General features: G+C 38.1%; 1 protein-coding gene across 2 annotated transcripts; it reads right to left on the reverse strand.

Moving 5' to 3' along the window:
- Positions 1 to 402: 402 nt before the first annotated feature.
- On the reverse strand, positions 403 to 7,662 carry CCNG1 (cyclin G1). Of its 2 annotated transcripts, XM_008692406.2 has the most exons (7): positions 7,450 to 7,662; positions 6,048 to 6,311; positions 4,187 to 4,440; positions 3,269 to 3,347; positions 3,091 to 3,189; positions 2,463 to 2,657; positions 403 to 1,647 (listed from the first exon to the last, which is right to left on the reverse strand). In XM_008692406.2, exons 2-6 carry the CDS (start codon positions 6,309 to 6,311, stop codon positions 2,466 to 2,468), a joined length of 888 nt encoding a protein of 295 aa, XP_008690628.1. In that variant the 5' UTR covers positions 7,450 to 7,662; the 3' UTR covers positions 403 to 1,647; positions 2,463 to 2,465. The 2 variants fall into 2 exon arrangements, with proteins under 2 accessions (XP_008690628.1, XP_040486256.1); XM_040630322.1 differs by lacking the exon at positions 6,048 to 6,311 and having other exon boundaries at positions 7,450 to 7,660.
- Between the last annotated feature and the right edge of the window lie 12,733 nt (positions 7,663 to 20,395).

The raw sequence follows: 20,395 nt of genomic DNA on the forward strand, positions 1-20,395 counted from the left end.
TAGTTATCTGTCATTACCAACCACCTTGCTGGGATGCCATTTAAGGTAAGACAGTTTGCACAGAACTTCAGGTGGGTGGAATACAAGGGTGAATTTGTATTGAGAATATCCATAGTAGTGATGAATCTAAATGACACGTTACCAATACTGCATCAACACCAACTTTTTAATGCACATTAAACATATTTGTCCTAATTTTGTGTCTTCTGAAAAGCCATTAGAAAGTAAAGCATGAATTGGGTAATAGCCATACTATTAATAGAGATTTTGTTTCTGCTATCATGCATCTTCCTGCTAAATTTAAATATACTGAGTGGAGATAGCTCTTCATTGTAGTTCTGGTATCATATTGCCAAACCAGTTAAATCAGAACAGAAACAAACAAACTACCCAGCAAAAGAATGCATTTCAATAACTTTATTGAAAGGTGTATCCCTTAGTACCAAAACATAACGGTAGTTGGTTAGGCTACCTCTGCCAACTCAGAATTAACACCGATGTAGTCAAATTATTGAAATATACCAGCCTTTTGGGAAAACTGAAGTTATCTACAAAATACAGTTCACAAAAGTATGAGATACATTGTGGTTCTTTGGTTTATTTTCCAGTGCACATTTACCCATAGCATGATGTCAAAATTGGGTACAGCCATTGTGGATGGACTCAGGCCACTTGCTGCACTGAGTAACTGTTTACAACACTTTTAATGCTGTAGATCTCCTTATAGTCACTAACTTAATAGAAAAATCTCGAATACTACCTTGGCAACTTCATAATTATGAAGATGCCTACTTACTTTTTTAAAGACTTTCTTTTGGCACAGGAGGGGAAATTAGTGAAAGTATATTCTCTTCTTTTAAAAATTCTAAATTAGAAGCAATAGCAGTTTTTATAAAACAGCCCTTAGTAAAAACTGGAGTGTTGAATCAGCAAGTTTTTGGAGGGAAGTTAGTTTGAATTACTAACACACACCAAAAAACCAAATTTTCTTGATGGGATTACATGGAGGCAGTAGATACTGTGTAAATTTTATCATGGATACAAATATCACCTGTTTTTTAGAAAAAATATTAAAGATAACTTAATATGCCAAAATGACTAGGCCTGTAGTTTTACTTTTATAAAATGCCTTCCAATTTAAGTGTAATTCCCAAATTTCAATAAACTCCAATCTCTGGATTATCTATTACTTGCACTACAGGTACCAAGAAACCATTTTCACTGCCTGGAATAGTGACCCTTGTTATGCCTTAAAAGTGCATTTGTGAAATGTTGGTTTTGATGTATAACTCCTAATTTAGAATTTAATTAGGTTACCACTTTTAATACCACCTAAATACAATATACTGACCCAATATAGAAGGTTAGGCCAGTGTTAGAAATGAAGATTCACAGTTTACCTTCCTAGGCTTGTTACTAACATTTCACATTTATGCTCTTAGCTTTGATTTGTATGCCTCACAGATGAATTTAATTCCACTATAGCTTGTTAATTAGGTAGTTTTTCCAAATCTGAGAACATCAATGCTAATCTAGTTGTGATGTTCTGAGGCTTCACAGCTTAAATCCACTGTAACATTACAGAATCCATAGCTCAGGATTGTGAAGAAAGGCTTCAGAGAAGAGCTTTTTGTTGCTGTAACAATCCTATTTAAACAAACAAAAAACCAAGTTGTTAGAATTCTGCCAAATATAAATATTATTAACTGTTAAAAATGAACTCTTTAATCAAAGATTTATAATCATGTCATATGTAGATGTGTTAACATTTAGTTTGGAGAAGGAAAAAATTAAATCACCACTCAGTTAAATTCAGATGGCGAGAATGTATATCCTATATTATTAGTGATGAGATTTTCATTTTTTATGCATTTAACTACTTTCCCGTGTTCCAACTGCTATAGCAATGATATACAAATATAGTGTTGAGATACCCTGGCAGTTTGCAGATACCCAGTATGGAGACCACCTGCCATAACTTACTCTAAGTGTAACATCCAAGTTCATGCTGATTTTGCTCATAAGCTAACAGTCTCAAATTAGTTCATTTATGGTTCAAACTTTTGGTCCTGTTGTCCTGCTCAGGCTTGTGTTAACTTTAAATGTGCCAGAACTTGAGTCTACATATAGCAAAATGATGCGAAAAATAGTGTCTTAGTGCTTCTTTTAAAATTTAGGTTATTAAGGAGGATGTGATTTTCTAAGCTGATAATTTAATGAAATGGCTAATGTACTATCAAAGGTTGGATAATTCCTTACTCTAAGGGTTTTGTATCTTGAATATAGCAAATGCCCTCAAAATATTAACTGCCTAGATCAGTGAAGTCATTTTCCCCATTGCTATTCCAACTCCATCTTGTTTACTTTGAGAATAATTCAGATTTTAATTCTTGAATTATAGAATAAAACTATAGCATCACAAAATTTTCTTTATATGGAGAGTAACTATGAACCACATTTACCAATTAAGGGACCATTTCAGGAATTGTTGGAAGGTGGGTTATTCTGTAGTAACTATGCTTCAGTTGCCGTGCAGTACGTCCAGAAACAATCCATTTTAACTTCTGAACATTTGGTTTGGAACACTTGTTTGATGAATATTCAGTTAAACACTTGGATACAAGTTCTTGCCAGAAGGTCAAATCTCTGCCATTTATCTGTACACAAATTAAAAAAAAATTATTAGTCAATAAAAAGTCCTACATGGGGGGCCTGGGTGGCTCAGATGGTTAAAGATCCAACTCTTGATTTCAGCTCAGGTCATGATCTCATGGTTATGGAATAGAGCCCCATGTCAGGCTCCAAGCTCAGTGGGGAGTTGGCTTGAGATGCTCTCTCTCTCCCCTCTCTCTCCCCTCCCATCCCCCAACCTGTGCTCTCTCTCTCTCTAAAATAAAAAGTCCTATAGTATTTAACCACAGCAATAATTGTGATCTTACTAACATGTGTCTTTCCTTGTTAAATAAATTTGAGGATAAGCTACTCAAATTTCAAATACACATGACATCTCATTGTACTTTAGGAGATAGTACAAGTGGTTTAGTTTCTTTTACAGCCCTTAACACCATTTAGGCTATGACCTTGACGTACCTTGGAATGTGTCTGAAGACATTCTATTCCTTCTGTTAACTCTACACACTTCTGTGCTTGGATCTCCAGTGCAATGATAGACAATGCCAACACAGAAGGCTAAAAGAGATAAATTTTAAAGTAAGTGTTGAAAAGAAAATAGGTATATAAATAGGTTTAATCTTTATAAAATATTTACCTTTGCTTTAGAAAATATGATCCTGCAGTGGCATGCCTTAAGTTGAGCTTCTAGTCTTTCAAAATTAAGGCTATTCCTCCTTTAAAAAGGAAAATGAGATTAATTTTATGTAGGTAATTTTACATGTAGTCAAAAGCCAGATGTTTAGAACAACACTGAAGTCATTTTAAAATGAAGTTTATGGGGGCGCCTGGGTGGCGCAGTCGTTAAGCATCTGCCTTCGGCTCAGGGCGTGATCCCGGCGTTTTGGGATCGAGCCCCACATCAGGCTCTTCCACTAGGAGCCTGCTTCTTCCTCTCCCACTCCCCCTGCTTGTGTTCCCTCTCTCGCTGGCTGTCTCTCTCTCTCTGTCAAATAAATAAATAAATAAATAAAATCTTTAAAATAAATAAATAAATAAAATGAAGTTTATGCACACTTATCACAGAAAATAAATTATTTGAAGAAGTCCCCTTCCTTCAGGGGCATTAACTTCTTAAAGATAACCATACATGAATTTTAAATAATTTGTCCCCCCCCGCCAAAAAAGTATTGTATCACAACTATCAAGTCTTTTTTTCTTTTCATTTTATTCTATTTCTGCAGCTACTAAAGTTCTTTTTCCATAAATCTGTTAGATGGTTACTTACTAGGTTCTATGAGTTAAGTAGACTGTAAGTGGAAAATGTAATAAAAAAACTGTTGAAATGTTCTTTAATCCCAAGAATTAGCCTTCAGACTTTAAAAAGCTGTTGAAAACTGAAAGTCTCAGTTCTGCTGGACAGTGAAGTGAAATCCAAAGAGCTGCAGCTGTGACTTTTTTTTCTCTCATTTTATTTATTTTGATTGGAATTATCCCAAGATACTGATTTTTATGCAACACCCAGAATACCATTCTGATTTCCAAATCTCTTTTGGTCAAAACAAAGATTACATACCTTTCAATTGGTAAGTTCTCTTGAATGAGTGAATAGTAGAGTTGCAGAAATTGAAAGGCAGTAGTAGCTTTGACTTTCCAACACACCTTCTCCAGTACAATCTTTTCCATTCTCATCAAGTCTGAAACCGTGAACCTATACTGGCTTATTCGGATCAAGTCAGTTGCCAATGGGACATTCCTTTCCTCTTCTACTGATTTAACAGCCAAATAGAAGCAGCTCAGCCCCACACACCCAAGGTGCTTGGGCTGTACCTAAAAAGACAATAAACCCATGTTTTTAGCTTATTTCAATTAAAAAAAATAAAGGATAATCAGATCCATCATTATGAAAATGTATCTTTGAGGTCTATTTCTAAACGGTGAAAGACTTAACGAGATCCAATCATACCTCAACTGCAGGGTGTCAACGCCAGGTACCCACTTGTCACCAATTTTGGAGAAACTGGACTAAGTTTTAGTATAATGTTTGCCTTCAGCCCATAAAAAAATTTTTTTTTCTTCCTAAATCATTGTAGAACTGTAAACACTATGTTCTAGTTGGACCAAATAAATTAACTGGTCCAAGGCTTATAGAAGGACTAAAACTCCGTACGGCTTATCCACAAAATTTCTTTCTAGGATGTGGTGTTTTTCCAAGCTGTTTCCTTTGTAGTAACACATAAAATCATTTTAAAATACTTTAGCACACACTGTTTACTCTGCCTGTAAAGCTCTATCCACTACCAATCTCTTATTTAATATCATTTCCTGAATGTCTACAATGTGACAGAGTCAAACTTCTATCCATCCTAAGTTCCAAGTTAAATGAAACTTTAAGAAGCTTTAACCAGTGTTTGTACCCTCCTTTTCTTGGAACCTCTTCAGCAACATATTCTTTTTTAGGGGTTTAATTATATTATGCCTTGCATTGTGTGAGTTATTGGTACAAATATTATTTTCATATAAGATTATAATATACTTAAGGGACAGATATATATTATTAATCTGTGCAACATGTATAGATTCAAAGGTAGTGCTTGCACAGGTGTCTAAAGAATAGTTTAATTAGTTGTTGAGCAAGTTTCTTGAACCATCCAATTCAACAAATAGGGAGTTTCTTCTGTATATGACGTGTTGTGTTAGGTACTTAGGTACTAAAAGATGAGTTCTATTCCAATTGTCACATCATCTCATCCACTAATGACCATGGGCATAGAGAAGGCAGATGTATTTTTAACAGTTAAGCAAGCTCTGAAAGTTCCGTGGATGTCCTGCTTATCCAGTATAGGGAAATAATTACATAAATGCTCCTCCTTCAGAAGATACTCTCTTCTCAACTGTATGCCAACTGATGTTAAAAATGGCAAGCATAAGCAAGATCTGAATAGGCCTAAGGCTAAAACAGAACTTTATATATGACTGGAGATTAAGAAATACACTCTAATGACCAACTGGTTCATGGCATCTAAGGAAAAAATACCCCACCAAAAAACAAACCTCTAATTCTTAATCACAGTCAAGCATTCTGCACCTAACACCTTTCTTTCAATTTAAAAACAACAGTAGATAAATAAAAATACCCAACCTATCAAGAAAGATTTTAAAAATAACAGCCAACTCATATTGGGAGAGTCTGCAATTATTTGCTATTAGACTATTTTTCAGTGTCAGAAGTTAAATCTAATGATGCATTATTCCTGATTATAAGGAAGAGTATTCATCAATGCTATAGTATACAGAATCATCACAATGTTTTGGCCACTTGAAGAAAATAAAAAAGGTCAAGTTATGAATGCTAGCCCCAAGCTAGAGCAATTCCATCTCCAAAACACACTGAGCAAAACTAAGAAATACTCAGTGTAATGTAGCTTCAAACATACCTTCATTTTGGACAGGAATCTGTCCAGTAAATTCACAGCTAGAGAAAATGTCTCCGAGTCGAAGCCAAAGAACTGAGTTAGGCTAAGAAGATCTTTTACTTCAAAGTCCCTTAGCCTTGCAGTCATTCTGAGGCCATTATCGTGTGCAGATTCAATTAGTCTCAAGCCGCAGACCTTTGGCTGACATCTCGACTCCTGTTCCAACAGGGCATTCAGCTGGTGTAGCAGTTTCTGAGAGTCAGTTGTTGTCAGTACCTCTATCATCTATATATAGAACAAGGCCCAGAAAGGAGTTTAAGAAAAGCCCTTCCTGCCTTGTATCATGCCAAGTACTTTATTACACAAGTCTCCCCTCCCCAATGCTGCTAGTGAATCTAAGTCCTTGCAAAGTGCCATCTGTTACAATGGCCCTCCGCCCCCCATCCCACCAGTTGGTCACATCCTAAATTCTGAATTCCTAGAGGGCAGGAGCCATGCCTTAAGAAATTGCAACTCCTCAAGAAATACTTGTTCAAGTCATTCATTGTCAAAAGATAACAATATAGATGCTGTAAGATGGGGTGCCAAAACTTTGAAATTAGATGGTAGTATGTAATTCTGCCATATATTAACAATATGAACTGTTAACGTTAGTTAATTTTACTTCATCCCTATTTCCTCATCTGTAAAGTGGGTATGAGGTTACTACCTACCTCATAGGCTTGTGTGGAAAAATGAGATCACTTAGGTATAGTGCTTAGCACATAGGTACCTAAGAAACGCTGGACAATAATAATGAATTTATTTCTACATCTGTGAAACGACGTAGATGTTTCTACGTCTCTGAATGGCAGCTAAAATTAGATAACATGATTCGCGTAGAGTTTTGCACAGTGCTTGACACACGGTGCTCAATAATTGTTAACTTTTATTGGTGTCAGGAAAGGAAGCTTAAAGGGTGCTACGGGAACACATAGTGAGGGCGGGAGGCTAATTTAGGTTGCAAAATGAACCTGGGAGTGTCATTAATTTAAGAGTCGGTATTCCACAGCTACTACGTCCCGGCCACAAGCTAAACCCTGGATACATGGATACCTCCCACACCAAATGAAAGACAGGTAGGCAGGGGATCTTTAAAGTTGTGTGACGGAAGGGGTGGGCAGATGAGGAACCTCTAACTTTATGGGTCCAACTCTTTTTGCCCTGGGCCGGTCCCTGGGACCCGGCCGACCTGACAGTAAGACTCTCAAGAGGTCGGATCTGGCCCCGCCCCTCCAAGCTCGGACTAGCCTGGACTTGTTGCTTACAGCAACGGGAGAGTTAATCGAAGAAAAGACCCCGGGCCGGACCTATCCCTCACCTCACGCCCCCAACCCTGCTCCCTAAGCCGCACCACGAAGTCAACCCCGAAGTCCCAGCTCACCTTGACTGCGACTGCGGCTCTTCAGCGGTAACCACCCTCCCCGGGCCTGCTCTCACCTCACCCCACGATATCAGATTCGATAGGCCCACGAGGCGAGGGCACTCGCGGGTAAAAGGGGAGAGGCCCGGGGAGGGGGAGCCGTCCTGGGTGGAGGTGTCCGCAGCGCCGCCCAGACGACACTGCCCACCACAGGGTCAGATCGGAGCCGAAGGGGCCGCGCCTGAGCGCCAGGGTAATATATTGGAGGGCGGGGCTTTACCCTGGTGGGAGGGGAAGGGGGGCTTTTAGCTCCTGATTGGTGTAGTTCTTTTGATGGATGGCCCCAGCGGTCCAAAGAGGGCTGGTTTGGGAGGGAGGAAGTCCAGCCAATCAGCACACACTTCCTATTATCCGGAGACAAATTCTCCGCCCCTTAAAGCCACGCCCCCTACCTCTAAGCGTCTCTCATTGGAGAATTTCCGAAAGTGTCTTCAATGAAGAGGAGATCGAACTGAACGTTGCAGGCAGCCTGTCCAGGCTAAGGTCTCTTCTGGCAGCCGGATTGGCCAGAATATCATTCCAGAATGTACTGGGAGTTTTTGTTCCCTGCGGTTTAGTAGAGTTGTTCGGCCTCCTCTTTGTAAAAATACAGTGTCTAGTTACAAAACACAAAGTAAAGCATTGATTTTTCATTACGCATTGAGAGGTGGTGAATTTTCTATGCGGTGGTGTATTCCGTGGGTTTCTCCTTGTGAGCTTTGGATATCAGTTTGATTATTGCCTTATAATTTATCGAAGAATGGAGTTGGACTAGGTAAATTCTTGGTCTTTACCAATTTTCTGAATTTTATTTTTGAGCAAACTGAGAGAAAAGTTGGTAGTTTTTGAATGGCTTAAAATGGAAGGTGTGTGGTTGACTCAAGTGGAAAGTACATGGGAAAATGTGAGTCCATGCTATGTTGGGAAAATAATTAGCCTAAAGCCTCTTGGACTCCCTCCCTTTTTCTCTCCCTCACTGTCACAAATGAGAAGGGCCTACATTAAAAGGGCTTGAGGACTGGTGAGCAGAGAGTCAGTTATCAGTTCTCATGGACTGTACTTGGGTATCTCTCTTATGACCTCGTCCTGGTTAGTGGCTGGCTGATCTATGAAAAGTGAAAATCTGAAAGATTTGCTGGTATCTCTACTCTTTTCTCTGAGGTGTATTTTCTTGAGGCAATGTCACAGAAACAAGCCCTGAAATGGGGGCAGAATTGTGGAGAGGAAAGGGGAGGGAAAACTGGGGAGAAAAGTTAATAACTCAAAATAACACCTCAGCCACAAAATCAGGTTAGTTGACAAAACTCAGCTTTTCAAATGGGGAAGGGGCTTTGGTCCTCCTTGAAAACAAACTTTCATAATGAGTATAAATGGACAATTTAAAACATTTACAAAGTACTCACTACAATAACGTGTAAGTTTACAAATGTACATGTTTCTGTTTCGGCTTTTAGTTACAGAATTAGGAACACACACACACACACACACACACACACACATATATATATTCACATACATACATTCATTTACTCATATCTATTGAACACATAATATGTGCCAGTGGAGAACAAAATATATTGGTCCCTGTCCTGGTGGAATGTGTACTCTTGTGAACACTATAAACACATAGACTTTGGAATAAAACTTATTTTCAAATCTTAGGCTACCAACTAGCTAGGTGACTTTTAGCAAGTTATTAAATCACATTGGTTTCCATTCTTTTCTCAAAATTGGCAAGTCAAAGTACCCTATTCATAGGGTTATTGAGAGGATTAAATACCGCAAAGTACATAAAGAGATAGGCACTATGCCCAGAACACAGTAAATACTTGCTAAATGGCAGCCTTTATTATTAAATTACTAACATTTCTTTTGAAATGTCTTGCTTAAACATACATTTGATTGGGTTTCTCAATTGTCACATTTAGTCTTCTCAGCCTAGAATCAGAGTATTAGAATTGTTTAGTTAAAACTAATAAAAGTATCTAAATAGCATGTATTAATTTCTACATCTTTTATACTTGAAATTTTCACGTGAGGCTTTAGGTAGTGTATCAGTATTCACGTGATAAAAATGTTTCTCTCATGTTAGAATCTTGTTATTATTTTTTAAAATCTGAAATTCCCTACATGAAAGTAATTGTTTCAGTAGCTCTGAAGAAACATTGATTAAATATAAATCAAGTCAAGTGGACATTCATTGCCTCTTCTTTCCCTTACCCCCGCTGTCATTTTTATTCCATAATATTAGAATACAGACTATAACTTAAATAACTGAAGAGACCTGATTAGAAAAATGTGCAAATGTAAGATTCAACTATGTACTCTTATAAAAGAAAGAAAATGAGCCATTCATTAGCTATGAAATTATTTGTAAAGATGTGTAGATTTAGTAATGAGTTTCAGGAATATTTCAAATGACTGGCTTCTCAGGGATTTCTGAGGCTCAATGATATATGCAGCTGCCATCTTCATACTTTCTTCTCCATCAACAGTTAAGTGCAGCAAGAACCAAAGCTCAGAATAATGGCCTTGAGCCTGGGCAAGAATCCCAGGCAGTCCCAGGAAGATTTAATCATATTTTCTACATTGTAGACTGCAGAAGTGCCTTTGAGCAACAAACATTATAACAAGCAGGTATTAGCAGTGGTCCTGTGTCAAATGCTGCCCTGACTCACAGGGAAATTCCTCATTGGTTCTGTCTTCACCCTGGAGATTGGAGGAGGTTTTGCACCTCACCCTCTGTTTATGCTCCCTGACAAATGTCTGGGACTTTTGTATGCTAATTTTTCCAATTGAGATAAGGGACCAAGAAGTGAGGATCAAAAGGATTTCAGCTAAGTACCTTGCACTCTGCTTTCTGATCCTTCCTGGAACTAGTTAATATACAATGCCTTCCACCTCTCCAGCTGTTCACTACAGCCTCTGCTCAGTCTTGTTCATATGAAGAGAGCTTGCTTGGCAGTGGCTTTTTCGAGTATTTATTAGCTCCTGGGTACGAGAGAAATTGTGTATAGTCTGGGTGGTGGTGGGGAGGCAGGAGGAAGGATACATAGAAAATAGTTTAGTAATGTCAGGTATATCATGCCATTCAGAGATTCTACCTTAGATAAGGTAACCCCTTCCAGCTAATTGGGGTTTCACTACATTGAATGCAAAACTATACTTTGTCAAGTAACCACTGCCACATAAAGGCACTGGGAGACATTAGGGGAAGATCTGCTAGCATTTAGTCCAATCGACATAGACTCTGTTGAGTGCAGGGCTCAAAGCCAAGATCAGCCAATAATAACAAGAGTTTGTATTTGTTCTGTACTTCCCACGTGGCAGGGCGTGTGCTGAACTTAAACCCACATGATCTTACTAAGTTCTCTAAGAACTTTGGTATTATTGTTATTATTCGGAAGTGTATATTTTCTGTTTGGTAGCTACCATTTACTGTTAACTAAATATACTTTAAACATAACTTGAATTTGGATTTTACTGCATTAAAAAAAAAAAGTTTTTATTTTGGAACATTTCAAACTCCTTACCCAGCTTCAGTAGCTATCGACATTTTGACCATGTTGCCTATTTACTTTGACCATTCAACAAATATTTGTTGAGGACATTGGAAGTGCCAGACTAAAAGTATTTTGTATGTTGGTGTTCCAGACGAAAAATATTATAACTTTTGAGCCGAGGGTGTGTTGGTTATTATTCTCCGTAACAATAAGGAGTTGGAAGGATAAGCTGGGTCATTGTCATCCAGGTACATGTCTTTAGTCTGAAGGCCACACTGGGGGGTTCTCTGTCGTCTGCTGCTTTGGTAGGAGAGGGTGGGAATGGGGAGGAAGAACAGTTCCCTCCCTTATTCAGGTTTCTGCCTTGGCTGCTACCCTTTTTTACCAAAAGCGCATGTGCACGCACACACATATTCATCTACACAAAAGGTTTTGTCAGAGTTGAGATTTGGAAAATGAAGTAATATTATATTTTCTAATCTTGCTTTTTTGTTCTGTTGCACTGAATAAGGTTATGTCATAGGTCAGAACTTTTGTTCTCTACATTAGCCTAAAATTGGCCAGGGCCTTCCTTGCTTTATGTCACCATGCCCCTTGTTTCTTTAGCCTCTTCACTCTAACTCCTAATCTGAGTTTTGAAAGATGTAGCCAACTGAAGAGGCTGGTGCAAAGGGCATTCTAGACAAAAGTAACAGTATGTGGAAAGGCACAGAGGAAAGGAGAGTGAGTTGATTTCTACAAATGGAATATAGATTACTCTGGCTAAAGCATGGAGGATGTTGGGGGGGGATGTCTAACAGTGAGATGGGGAGAGAAGCATTTGTTTATCCTAAAGGCCTACGTAGACCATGTATACTATTTTGGACTTTATTCTACAGGTTTTAGGGAACCAACCATGGAACTTAAAGGATTGCCACAATTGGATTGTGATTTAGAATGACTACTGGGCATCGCATGAAGACTGTGAAGAGGGGGCCAAGAGTGGAATTGGGAAGAGTAGTTGAGAGACCATTGCCTTAACCTAGGAAAAAAGTGATGAGATTCAATCAAGGGACCAAGTGTGGGAATGCAAAGAAGGAGATGGATTTGTCAAGGGACATTTCAGGGTACAGCTGATGGATTATGGAGTCTGATTAGATTTGATTGGTTAGGGGATCAGGAAGAAGGAGGAGTCAGTAATGATGTTCAGATTTCTGGTTTAAGCAACAGGTTGAATGGAGATTCTGTTTATATGCTCAAATCAGGGAATACAGGAAAAACACCAGGTTTGTGGGGGAAGTCTTTGAGCTAGTGATGCCTGAGGAACTTCCAGGTAGGGATGCGCAAAAGGCACCTAGAGAAACCTTTGGTGCTGTAGATCTCTTTGGGACTCATCAGAATATGGGAGGGGGGGATGGATTTGAGTTGTGGAAGTAAATCTGTTAGAGACAAGAGATATAGGAGAGGATGTGTTATAGGAATCAAGAGAAAGTGTTTCAAGGACAGAGGGAGCACCAGTACTTGATGCTGTAAAGAGGATAAAATGATGTGTGAATAAGAAAGAGAGAAAATTAAATCCATGGGTATATAAAGTACTCCTTCAGGGAGCTTGACTGTGAGGGGTGGATGATATTGAGAGAGAGATTTTGCTTTTCAAAGATGAGCTAGATTTGCACATGTTTAAATAATGACAGGAAAAAGCCAGCAGAGAAAAAGAAGCGTCTGACTACTGGAACAATCTAAAGCCTCCTATGACACTAGTCAACTAACATTTGGTCAGCTGTACTGTTATAGACGCTTCTAGTCAAATACTCACAGATTACAATGGAAGGGAACAACACAAAGGAACAGAGATTCTATATACTTAGCATGCTTAAAATTCTCTAAATGTGAAGAAAGATCACTAAATGCTTTATGCATGTTTATGTTTTCTATAGCTACTTTATGTTCATAATTTGCAGTTTGAAATTATTTAAAGGACTCTAATTGATTTAAAATATTTTGGCTTGTCAAGTTTAGGAACTTTATATCAGTGTTGAAGTTAGAGTAATAAATAAAAACATGCATTTCTATGCACACATGTGTAGTTAAAATATAATAGAACAAAGCTTCAATTTGCTTAAGCCTTCTAAAATAGCTAGCTTTTTGTTGGAAGCCACCCATGCATAGATTTAGCTCAAATAGAATAACGACTTTAGGGACATTATGGATGTTTCTATTTTTAATGGAAATATGCATATATTTACATCATGTAACCATAAATACAGTGTATGTGAGCATGAAAATAGTTGGATGTGGTAAATAATACTGCCAAATAGCATTGATACAGCTCTTTTTATAAGACATTTCCTGCCAGGGCACCTGGGTAGTTCAGTTGGTTGAGCATCCAACTCTTGATTTCGGCTCAGGTCATGATCTCAGGGTCGTGAGATTGAGCCCTGTGTCAGGCTCTGTGTTCCATGCAGAGTCTGCTTGAGATTTTCTCTTTCATTCTGCCCCTTCCCTCCTTTCTAAAATAAATAAGTAAATCTTAAAAAAAAAAAAAAAAAGACATTTCCTGCCAATCCTTGCCCTGTAGAAGAACTTCCAATAATTAAAAACTGGTTTGGTTGAGATGTCAATGGTCAGACTACTGTCTGGATCTCAGTTTCCCTCCGTACTAGTTCATAGCCTTGGTACTTTTTTAACAGTACGTCAAAAGTTGTGAGGATTAATTGAACTAATACATGGAAGGAGAACATGTAAGAGTTCAGTAAGTGTTAAATATTATTATCTGTAGATATAAGTAACCTTCTGAGAGATAAATTATAACCCATAGCACTGCTGACATCAGTGACTGAGTATATTTAAACTGAGCAATGTTATCAAGACTTTGCCCTTCATTACTTACAATAATAAGTTAGTCTTCCAATTGTTTTAACCTTGAACTAAGAATTTATTTCCTAATATGCCAGATAAAAGAGCTCAAAAACTGGGAGGAGTTGGCTTAATACAAATCAAATAAACATAAACCAATATTTTAGGTTTTTCCTTAGACTTCCTCCTGTTAAAACTTTTCCTTAAGTGAACCTTCCCTTAATATGAAAGTGTGTGATGATTCCAATCAAGAGGCAATGGCATCTTCTGTTTTTAGTACACTTCATCATTGACAAAGGAATTTCATATGTATTTTCTCATCCACACTTCCTAGAATCCTTGCCAGATTTTCAGGACAAAAATTGTTTTGGTTTGCTAGGCTGCCGTAATAAAATATCACAGACTGAGTGGCTTAAATGACCAAAACGTATTTTCTCATATTCTGGAGGCTGAAATCCAAGATGAAGGTGTCAGTAGGTTTGGACTCTCCTAAGCCCTCTCCTTGGTCTACAGATGGCCACCTTCTTGCTGTGTCTTCACATGGACTTTTCTGTATGCTTGCGTCTTGCTGGTTTCTCTTCTCTTCTTCTCCTCCTCCTCCACCTCCACCTCCACCTCCTCCTCCTTTTAATTAAATAGGCCCCAGGCCCAATGTGGGGCTTAAACTCATGACTCTGCGATCAAGAGTCACATGCTCTACTGTCTGAGCCAGAGAGGTGCCCCTCTTCCTTTTCTTATAATGACAACCGTCATATTGGTTTAGGGCCATACCCTTAGGACCCCATTTAGCTTTCTCTCTTTAAAGGCTCTATTTCTAAATATAGTGATAGTGGGATTAGGGCTTCAACATATGAATTTTAAGGGGGACACAGTTTAGTTCAGAATGGGTTGTGATCCATATTTTCTTGGAGAGGGCAGTAAGGCCAGAGATTTTTCAGGGTCACCTGGCTTGTGGTTAACTCTTCATTCTTCTGTTTTCCCCCATCACACATCTCATATTCCCTGCTGAAATTACTTCTCCAGAAATGCTTTCTTTTCTTTTCCTTTTCTTTTTCTTTTCTTTTCTTTTCTTTTCTTTTCTTTTCTCTTTTCTTTCCTTCCTTCCTTCCTTCCTTCCTTCCTTCCTTCCTTCCTTCCTTCCTTCCTTCCTTCCTTCCTTCGTTTGTTTAGTAGGCTCCATGCTGGTCATGAGCCCCATATGGGGCTTGAAACTCATGACCCTGAGATCAAGACCTGAGCTGAGATCAAGAGTCGGATGCTTAACTGACTGAGCCACCCAGGTGGCCCTCCAGAAATGCTTTCTTGATAGCATGTACTTATGAAATGATTTGAAGTTCATGGACAAAAGAATGACGTTTTATCCACACCTGAAATCCAAGTTCAGAATTTCATTGTTCAACTATACTTTGGTCTGTTCAACTGAACTCACTGTCTTAGACATCACTATTTTTAATTTTTAGATGGTCATTTCACAATAGCTTTTGGATTAGCTTGAGAAATTAATGCTAGCTTATTGTACTACTGTCTAACTCACAAACCCTTTAACAATAAGCACTTAAAAAAGGGTAAGAACCTATTATGAAATTGCTAGCAAGGGATATGATGTTAAGAACCTCTTTTGAGCTATGAATTAATTATTGCTGTTCCAGATTTCCATTTTTTTTTAAACAGTGGAATTAATACGGACATCTTATGAGTATCAAAACAAATGACACATCCACTGTGGAACAAAGTCTGTCCTCTCTCCACAGTTCTGGAGGCTGGGGAATCCAAGGTTAAGGAGCTGGCGGATTTGGTTCCTGGTGAGAGCCCTCTTTCTGGTGTGCATATAGCTACCTTTTGGCTCTATCTTCATATAGCAGGGGGGGAGGGGGGTCCCACGGGTGGGAGGATGGAAAGGAGAGCTCCCTAATCCCATCAGGTGGGCCCCACCCTCATCCAAATCTAATCTCCCACAGACCGCCCCACCTCCAAATCCCATCACATTGGGGTTTAGGGCTTCAACATATGAATTTGGGGGGGGCACGTTCACTCCATAGCAAGGTTGTTTCTACTTTTTGGTTGTTATGAATAATGCTATATTCATGCACATGTTTTTGTGTGGGTATATATTTTTATTTCTGTGGGGTATTTACTTAGCAGTGGAATTGATAGGTCATATGGCAGCTCTATATTTAACATTTTGAGTAATTGCCAAGCTGTTTTCCAAAGTAGCTGCACCACCTTCCCACCAACAATGTATGAAGGTTCCAATTGCTCCACATCCTTGTCAACACTTGTAATTATCTGTTGTTTTGATGATTGCCATCCTAGTGGCTATGATAACCTAGTGGTTATCTCATGGTTTTGTTTTGCATTTGTGTAATGACCAATAACATCGAGCATCTTTTCATGTGCTTATTGGTTATTTTAATATCTTATTTGGAAAATGCTTTGCCCATTTTTTTTAATTGTAGAAAATATTTATCAGGTAAAATTTACCACTGTAACCATTTTTAAGTGTATAGTTCAGTGGCATCAAGTATATTCACATTGTTGTGCAACCATTGCCACCATCCATCTCCAGAACTTTTTCATCTTCCCAAACTGAAACTCTGTACCCATTAAACAATAAGTCCCCTTTGATCCTCAGCCCCTGGCAACTACTATTTTCCTTTTTGTCTATGAATTTGACTATTCTAGGTATTTCATATAAATGTAATCATACAGGGGTGCCTGGGTGGCTCAATCGGTTAAGAGTCTGCCTTCGGCTCAGATTGTGATCCCAAGGTCCTGGGATCCAGCCCCACATCAGGCTCCCTGCTCCATGGGGAACCTGCCTCTCCCTCTGCCTGCCACTCTCCCTGCTTGTGCTGTTTCTCTCTCTGACAAATGAATAAATAACATCTTTAAAAAAATGTAATCATGCAGTATTTGTCTTGTTTGTGACTGGCTTATTTCACATAGCATGATGTCCTCAAGGTTCACCCATGTTATAGCATGTGTCAGAATTTCTTTACTTTTTAAGGGTGAGTAATTGTATGTACGTACTCTATTTTGTTTACCCATTTATCAGTCAAAGGACACTGGGGTTGTTTCCATATTTTGGCCATTGTGAATAATGCTGCCATGAACATTGGTACACAAATGTTTCTTTAAGACTCTGCTTTCAAGTATTTTGGGTATACTAAAGTGGGATTACTGGATCATATTATAATTCTATTTTTAATTTTTTTGAGGAACTGCCATACTGTTTTCTACAGTGGTTGCACCATTTTACATTTCCACCAACATTGCACAATGGCTCTAATTTCTACACATCCTTGCCAACACTTGTGAATTTTTTTTTCTTTTTTTGATAATAGCCAACCTAATGGGTGTGAAATACTATTTCTGTGGTTTTAATTTGCATTTTTCTAATGATTAGTGATGCTAGGCATTTTTTATGTTATTTTTCTTCTTCTTCTCCTTCCTCCTCCCGTTCTTCTTCTTCTTCTTCTTCTTCTTCTTCTTCTTCTTCTTCTTCTTCTTCTTCTTCTTCTTCTTCTTCGTTCAACTGATGTTTATTAAGTGTCTTCTAAGACCTAGGTCTGGGCACATAGAAACAAAATACATGATCTGGGATCTCAAGAAGCTCTTCTTAACAGAGTGTAGTCTGGTGCTTAAACTTCTTTGGATTCAGACTAGCTCTAGATTTGTGATGTTGGGAACATTACTAACTTGTCTGAGCACCCATTCTCTCTTCTGCCTAAAAGTAATAGCACACATTCTTTTCAGAATGTTGTGTTCTGAATGGGGATGTTGTGTCTTTTCACATTCTTATTGGACATTTGTGTGTGTTCTTTGGAAAAATATCTCTTCAAATCTTATGCCCATTTTTAAAGCAGGTTGTTGTTGTTGTTGAGTTGTAGGTATTCTTTATATATTTTGGATATTAACCCCTTATCATATATATGGTTGGCAAACATTTTCTCCCATTCCATAGGTTGCATTTTCACTCTGTTGATAGTGTCTTTTGGTGCACAAAAGTTTTTCATTTTGATGCAATCCAATTTTCTATTTTGTTTCTTTTGTTGCCTATGCTTTTGGTGTCATATCCAAGAAGTCATTGTCAAATCCAATGTTATGAAGTTTTTCCCCTGTGTTTTCTTTTAAGAATTTTAAAGTTTAGTTTCCAACATAAGCAGAAACAGTTTTGCTTTAGATACATTATCTCTCTTCTTCCTTTTTCTTTTTGTGTTGTAATCCCTCATGGTCCTTATCTCTACCACGAAGTGCTAGCTAATCTGAGAAATTAACCTGTACCAATATTAATGTGTTATTCCTGGTGGTTATGTATGGCTACATTAAAATCAACAACAACAACTACCTCAAAGCCAAGTGACTTATAAAGCAGTGATGCCATTTGCTTACTAACAAATCCGCACTGAGAGTAGACTAGAGTGGCTTGAAGACTGGTAGCTGGAATTCTCTGAAGGGTCACTCACTCACTCACTCACTCACCCACTCACTCACCTGTGTGGCCTTAATGCTATCTGGGATTTTAGCTTTGGCTGTGGCCAGAATTATTGCATGTGACCTTTCCATGTGGGTGCTGGGCTTTCTTATAGCATGGTGGCTGGGTTCCAAGGGCAAGCACGTACAAAGAGAGATAGAGAAAGAGAGCAGGCAGAAGCCACCTGGTCCGTATGAACTGGTTTCAGAAGTCATGCCACATTCCTTCTGTTGTTCTCTATTGGCCAAGTAGCCTAGTCCAGTTCAGGGGCAGGGAAAATAGTCTCCACTTTCTGACAGACAGCTGCAAGTTTCTGGAAGAGCATTTAAGACCAAAAACTATTGTTGTGGCTATTTTTGGAAATACAATCTTCATACCTACCAATGGCAATATACAAATTTTGAAAAAGCAATATCAAAATCTAAAGAAATGATTGCCAAAGTGGGCATTTTGGGCAATAAAACACAACCCTGGCAGGGACAGTTAGACAGCCCTTATAATAACATTAGGCAACCACATATTCTGCAATGCACGGGCCAGTTCTAAAAGGGAACAATGAACAAATTTTCCAAGGATTAAATGAGTCAAGCTGTTCATGCAAAGTCTTGCAAAGTAGAATTTATTTTTGAAAACTCACTAATCCCAGGATTTGAGGGAATGTCCTAATAAGTTTCCTTATCGTTGCTGCTTAAACTCGTATTGAAATATTGTCATCCAGAATGGTCAGGATGTTATCAGTTTGGGTTCTTTTTTTAAACTCTGAAACCACCTAATTATAAAATTAATAAAGATTAGGCCATTTGAAAGATGAATGCTGAAAATAGTATTATGTCAAGGAAAGTCAGAAAAGGACATGGATTTGAAGGTCATTTAGAATTCTATGGAGAAAGAGTGATTTTGATGCAGTTGAGTGCTGAGAATATCAGCAGTGCCTTATTCATGCTGTTTTTGAACTAAAAGTCTGAGTGATTTACATTTGGTAACTAGGTCTTGTGGTTTCCACGGTCTACATGTGCCCGTTGAGAAAGTTACTCATAACTGGGAGAACAAGAGCTGCCCCAAAATTGTATTGTTTGTCACTCTGCCAATCAGAAAGTTTTACGAATGGAAACATTTGATATTTTTTGCAAACTCTAGTCTAATTATTGGTACCAAATGCTGACACTCATGGGAACAGGGCATTAAGTGACTATTGGGTTGTGACAATTCGTTATTCTGATTGGAGAAGGAGTCTTTGCTTTGTTCTCTTATTCATGGGCTGTCATAGTGAGATGTTGTCTCCCTGTTTACTCCCATGAGTTTTAGGTTAAAGGTTAAATAAACCCTAAAACTATCACTTAACCAGAATGTTTGACTAACTCTCCCTTGTCATTCTCCCTGACAACAGAGCTTTTTTTTTTTTATAGGTAAGTTCTAGACTATTGTGGTAGGTACTGGGAGTTCTTGTTACATAAATGCTGACGCAAGTTACCCCACAGTTAACAATAGTAGACATAATATGAACATACTCACTAATGGACCAAACACTTGTAAAATTAGTCTGATCTCAGAGATTCTTTCCCTCATTAGCACTTGTGTCTAGCCCACCCGTCAGGTCAATGTCTTTGTCAGGCAGAATATATAATGTAAATAGGACACAAATGGATTACAAAATGAAGTTGCAAACCTTGTAAAAAGGATGATGACAGGATAGATAATTCAGAAGGGAATGATTTGAATATCAAAGGATAAGGAGAGGCCCTTGGGAAAACTGATGAAGCTCTAGAATATTTTGCAAAAATCTGAAAATTGAGTATGAAGGAAATACTGACTTATGACTCTAATCAACTTTATCGAAAGAATCATGCCAAAATGAAAACAAAATCAACCCTTAATCCATTTTTTGTTTGTTGTACTAGGACATATTTGTAATTATAAACTAACTTTTAAGTATAACAAAATTGTTTTATAATCTTTGGTTTCTCTTCTCATTATAAATGTCCCTATAAAATTTTTTCTCATTATTTAATATGAACTGATAGTCCCTTTTTCAATAGATTTAATTTTCCTGTTATTAATTATCCTCAGATAATGAGGACATCCTAAATCAATACTCTTCATCTTGGTAGTTTTCTAA

The sequence above is a fragment of the Ursus maritimus genome, unplaced genomic scaffold (genome assembly GCF_017311325.1).
Source record: "Ursus maritimus isolate PB19 unplaced genomic scaffold, ASM1731132v1 scaffold_15, whole genome shotgun sequence".
In the NCBI taxonomy this organism is placed as follows: domain Eukaryota; kingdom Metazoa; phylum Chordata; class Mammalia; order Carnivora; family Ursidae; genus Ursus; species Ursus maritimus.